This window comes from Haliotis rufescens, unplaced genomic scaffold (assembly GCF_023055435.1).
Source record: "Haliotis rufescens isolate VD_foot unplaced genomic scaffold, xgHalRufe1.0.p SCAF_42, whole genome shotgun sequence".
In the NCBI taxonomy this organism is placed as follows: domain Eukaryota; kingdom Metazoa; phylum Mollusca; class Gastropoda; order Lepetellida; family Haliotidae; genus Haliotis; species Haliotis rufescens.
The window spans coordinates 486560-492500 of record NW_025964135.1 but is presented as its reverse complement, the minus strand read 5'-3'; the positions used below and the strand labels follow the sequence as shown (position 1 = coordinate 492500).

Below are 5941 nucleotides of genomic sequence, written 5' to 3'. Positions count from 1 at the left end.
AATTATCGACAGCCTCATGATCAGGTGCCCTGTCATCAACAGACCAACAGTCATCGCCATTGAACCGACCCCTTTTACCAAAAACCATTACCTTTGTTTCTGTCATATTTACCTCATTACAGTAACAAAGTAGACTGACGTCTCGGATAATAAAATCTAATCATCTGCAAACAAAATGAGGAACAAGTTTACATAACCAATCAATCAACCACTGGCAGTATTTTCCTGCAGCTAATAATCCCCTATATGTTGTGGTAGATATTTACCTCAGAATAAAGAACGGATAAGCAGACATTGTATTAGAGCTGCATAATATACATTCAAGATAATCAATATAACTGGCATTCCTAAATCGGACGAGCACCTCATCAGAGTCAAGTCTCAATATACAAGAAGGTCGATAATATTATTTGGACAATGTAATATAAATAATACAAACAATGGCCGAAAACACCGACAATGTTCAATCCATTGTTACAGAAGTTACATCCGAAGATTTACAAAATCTCAGAGCAAATGCATTGTGCTAGTAACACTTAATATATATATCCGTTGCGCGTATATATATAGACCCCCACCGTGGTCAAGTGGTAGAGCGTCCGACCGGAGAGCGCGGAAGGTCCGGGGTTCGATCCCCGGCCGCGTCATACCAAAAGACGTTTAAAGATGGTACTAGTTGTTACCCTGTCTGGCGCTCGGCATTAAGGGGCTAAAACAAGGACTGGTCGGCTCGGAGTCAGTATACTGTGTCTGAGTGGGGTATTCATGTTAAACTGCGGCATGGTATTTCAGTGAGCTAGCACTATAAATCGGCATCAGTCCGGACTAATTTTAGTACAAGCAGCCACACACACTTTCGTCATTAACTATGCAGACAAGTGGGCACTATTACGATAAAGCAGATTAATTTGGGGTCAATCTGATACATTTCTGAAATTTAAGACATATTCACAGAGTATTAATGATATGTTTTCCCATGTACACTGGTTAATAATTCCAGATTGTATGTTTAATGAGCCCCAGAACAGTGCGAGCATATCATTTTCTTCCATAAGTTCAATTTGAACAAAACTTTCGATATCTAGTTTGTCAATGAGGGTGGAGAAGAATTCATTTTGATCATTTATTCATGTTTTTGTGTTTCAAAAGGGCAATTTATTTTGCAAATATTATGCGTTTGTCCTATTGGAAGCAACTATCAGCGCCGTGTCAAGTACGCATGAGCATTGTTTGTAGGCAGTGTACAATACGAATAGTTGCGTTGTCTTTCTTTATAAACCTCCAGTGACGTCATCCTATTGTTCTCCAGTCGGGAAAAATCTCATAATCAGGGATGTTATAATATCCAGGGAATTTCATTCAAACAACTTCCGTTGATATTGTAAAATATGAAAATTTCTGGCAAAAAATTAAGTTTGCATTTGAACACAATGTAATGAAATGAATGCATGCCTTTCAGAATGTCACTTGTCCTCGTACGCCAGCAACAAATATTTTACGCCCGTTGCCTAAGGTTCATGGAAAGTATGTTTGAATCATAAAAATGTTCATAAGTGTTGTTTCTCTTTTCGGTGTATATGTTAGATAATTCACTTACCCTGGGATTAAACAACTGGTTTGAGATCTCATAACTACCGTCTGGCGTGTTTTATACTACACACATAACATACATTTACGACAGGAGTCACGGACTATGACGGGGTGAATTGTTAATGTTTTCTATCTATTTTCTACAACAGCACAGTGCGCGGACAACCAGGCGTGTTCCGGCTGCGACGAGACAGGACAATGTACAACCGAGTGTCACACTGGATACTTCGGCAGAAAGTGTAAATCACCATGTAACCCAGCCTGCAAGAATAATGCGTGTAAGGGGACTGGGAATGGCATTGAGGAATGCACCGAAGGTTGTATACCTGGTTATGGTGGTGTAAACTGTGACATTCAATGTGAGAATAATTATACAATAAACGATGTGTACTGTCTTGAGGTGTGCAACCAACACTGTCGATTGAGCTCCAACACAAATGACACAATCAGATGTCTGGTCCATGGTGAAAGTGCTTCAGTGTTTTGTAAATCTGAGTGTCGCCTCCAGAGTGGCGAGTGTCTCCATGGCTGTGTGGGAGACTGGTATGGTCCACGGTGCTCCTCTCCATGCAGTGCAGGTTGTAGTGGGGGAAGGTGTGATGCTGCAGGTGCGTGTGTGGACGGATGTAGACCTGGGTATTTCGGGCGCGACTGTCAGCCCTGTGACCGCTGCAGGAACCACACCTGTAGCCAACACAACGGGATCTGTGTGAGCGAATGCACCACAGGGTATTATGGTGAGTTTTGTAATCACAGCTGTGAGGTTTGCCGTGAGGGGATCTGTGATCAGATGACTGGCGCTTGCGTCAACGGATGTGACGTCAGCGGACGTGGATGTAAACCTTCCTGTACCAGCAACTGTTCCAGGGACTATTGTCTTGATGCACAGACATGTGAAACAGGTACTCCAAAATACTTTGTCAAAAAGACAATTATCACCTCAACTAAACCTATTGTTTCTCGCGTTTTATTAACATATTGTGTTAGTTTGTAACCATATCTACCACCAATCCGTCTCCCTACTAACCCTTCCACCAACCTATCCATCTAGAAAAAAACCCATCTATCCATCAACCCATCAACCCATCTGACTACTCAACGTCTACCCACAAACAGCCATCCTTGAACCCTTCTAACCACAACCATCTATTCACCAAAACGTCTGTCACCCACATCACCTCACCATCAACCCATTCAACTATTATTAAACCCATTTGACCCATAATAAACATAATTTATCAAACCCATTATAAAAAAAAATCTATCAAACAAACCATTTAACCACGAACCCATCTTTCCATCAACTAATCGAACCACCAACTCATCAATCCATGTATCTATCAACCCATCTGACAATCAACACATGTATTTACTAAACCATCACCAAACAATCTACCCTAAATCACCCACCCATCAACCCAATTATCCATCAACTAATCTGCCCAATTACCCATCACCCAATCTAATCATCAACACATCTGCCCATATACCCTTCACCCAATCTAATCATCAACTAATCTGCCCAATTACCCATCACCCAAGCTAATAATCAACGCATCTGCCCATACACCCATCACCCAATCTAATCATCAACGCATCTGCCCATACACCCATCACCCAATCTAATCATCAACGCATCTGCCCATATACCAATCACCCAATCTAATCATCAACGCATCTCCCCATACACCCATCACCCAATCTAATCATGAACGCATCTGCCCATACACCCATCACCCAATCTAATCATCAACGCATCTGCCCATACACCCATCACCCAATCTAATCATGAACGCATCTGCCCATACACCCATCACCCAATCTAATCATGAACGCATCTGCCAGGTAACCCACATCATCACCAACCCATCTACCCACCAACCCGCCACAAATTCATCTAGCTTCCACCTCATCCATTTACCCCCATTCAACCATCTAACTAACAACCGATCAAAAACCCATCTGTCCACCGCCGCCCCACAACCGGTCAAACCATCTGAGGCCACTAATGTCACCACAATCCTTCCCTACATTATATTTACAATATAGCTAAAATGGATAGAATCATCATTTAACCGCCCGCATATTATCACAGATGAGCGGGCCACTGTAACTTGATAATGCCACCATATTGCTTGACGACGGGCCATTATCACACCCGTTGTTAGGTGACGTCATAGGATAGGGGTACGTGACGTGGGTCTTAGAAGTTAATGGAAGAGTGAGTGAGTGAGTGAGTGAGTATGGTTTTACGCCGCTTTTAGCAATATTCCAGCAATATCACGGCGGGGGACACCAGAAATGGGCTTCACACATTGTACACATGTCGGGAATCAAACCCGGGTCTTCGGCGTGACGAGCGAACGCTTTAACCACTAGGCTACCCGACCGCCCCTAGTTAATGGAAGACCCCATGCTTCTGCAAAAATAGCGTTACCCTTATATTGTTTAGATTCTTCAACAGATTCCAAGTCAAATGGTGTCAACATCGGACTCCCGACCGGCTGTGTGGTGTTCATCCTTGGTGTCCTGGTATCACACTACATCTGCTACAGGAAGGGTCTTGCTGCAAGAAGGTTAGTAATACATGATCGTCCATGGACACGTTCATGTAAGTGACGATATATTGATGCATACTGCAAAACAAGCCTGAGGGATTCCAAATTAGAATAGTCCTGAAGCAACCTTGCGTGGATCGATGCTCATATCAGATATTGAATTGTCTGGACCAGATAGTTGTATTTACAAGCCACCGTCATATAGTTGGAATATTGCTGAGTGCGGCGTAAATCAACACGCACGATCTCTCTCTGGGTTTGTTTAACAGAAAACACGTACTGCTCTTTCTCTGTTGTCCCAGGGACAGACCGGGAGATGACGCGGTACAGCCTCCTTCTGTGGAGTACCAGGCGTGGCACAAGTACTGTGACATAGAAGAGGAGGACATGGACGCCGGCGGGCAGATACAAAATGGCTGCCAAGAAAACTATGAAGAAGTGCGAGATCTTGGCATGCCGGTGATAGCTGGTGTCTTCCCAGCAGCGCCGGCCATTGTACACAGAGGTGATGATTCGTCATCAGAGATTTCATCCTCATCCACTTCCCGATCCTGCGACCCCGAGATACAAAATGGTAACCCTGAAGAAGACCTAGATCTCGGCATGTCGGTGATAGCTGACGTCTTCCCAGCGGCCCCGGCAATTGTACACAGAGGGGATGACACGTCATCAGAAAGTACAACGTCGTCCAGTTCCCGGTCCTACACCCATCTGATCCCTGACGTAGTCACTGAAGACCCGAGAACAGGTGACACTTATCTGTCTCCAGTGGAAGACGTGGTCCTAACAACAGACGTGTGATATCTTATTTCATAATATAACTCTTCCTTCGGAGTAACAGCGTATTAACTATAATGTCTTCCATGATAGGATCATTCTTCGCATTGTTGTGATGTCAAACCCATGTTACGTGAACAAACATACTGAGCAAATAAGCACAATGTAGTTTTCACATATATGTTTGTTTGTTTGTTATTCATGCCGCACACAGCAATATTCTAGCTATATGACGGCCATATGTAAATAATAGATTGGTTGACATCTTAAGTGCACCGATCTGCGCAATTGGGATACGATGACATGCATCAACCAAGTCAGCGAGCCTGACCACCCGATCCCGTTAGTCACTCCTCACGACAAGCATGGGTTGCTGAAGACCAATCCTAACCCAGATCTTTGCCGGGTCAAAACACATAGGTACACTGGAATGGTTTAAGTATTTTATAGTGGATATTATTTAACCTCTACGACTCTTTGCTGAGGATGAAAGATGTACACAGGAAAGAAACACTTATCAAGACGTCTGTGTAACGCCCTGGACCAACAAGGCGTAGTCACTGCTTTCAGTGTCAGTTGTTAAAGCACATGTTATTTAAACCGCCAGCATAACGAGGGAGATTTATGTACATAAAATAGCACAAGAGACAACATCCGTGTTCACTTTCATAACAGGAAAATATTGCAGTATAGAATAATCATCAACAACCACATTGGATGACCATTTTGAGTGAGTGAGTGAGTGAGTGAGTGAGTGAGTGAGTGAGTGAGTGAGTGAGTGAGTCTGTAAATAATCATTTCAGATCAGGCAAACCAGTAACTGGGTGCATGGCCAATACCTTCCTCCATGGGGACACGTTGTCACAATCAGTCGACGCATCTTACCACAACATCATATTCAGTAGGTTTTCATCATAAACATTGGCTGTGTCCACGGGGGGTACAGTTTTTGTCAAAATACAGTTTTGATCCAATGAATGAATATTAATGTTGATTTGGTTATTACCGTCTTGACT

General features: G+C 43.3%; 1 protein-coding gene across 1 annotated transcript in view; it reads left to right on the top strand.

Annotated features, from left to right (window-relative positions):
- LOC125372534 overlaps positions 1-4949 on the top strand; it is a 37170-nt gene extending 32221 nt beyond the window's left edge. Inside the window, exons 8-10 of the mRNA XM_048382869.1 lie at positions 1740-1949; positions 4055-4166; positions 4451-4949. Coding sequence (XP_048238826.1) covers positions 1740-1949; positions 4055-4166; positions 4451-4949 — 821 coding nt within the window. The remainder of the gene's footprint in view (positions 1-1739; positions 1950-4054; positions 4167-4450) is intronic.
- Positions 4950-5941: the final 992 nt, after the last annotated feature.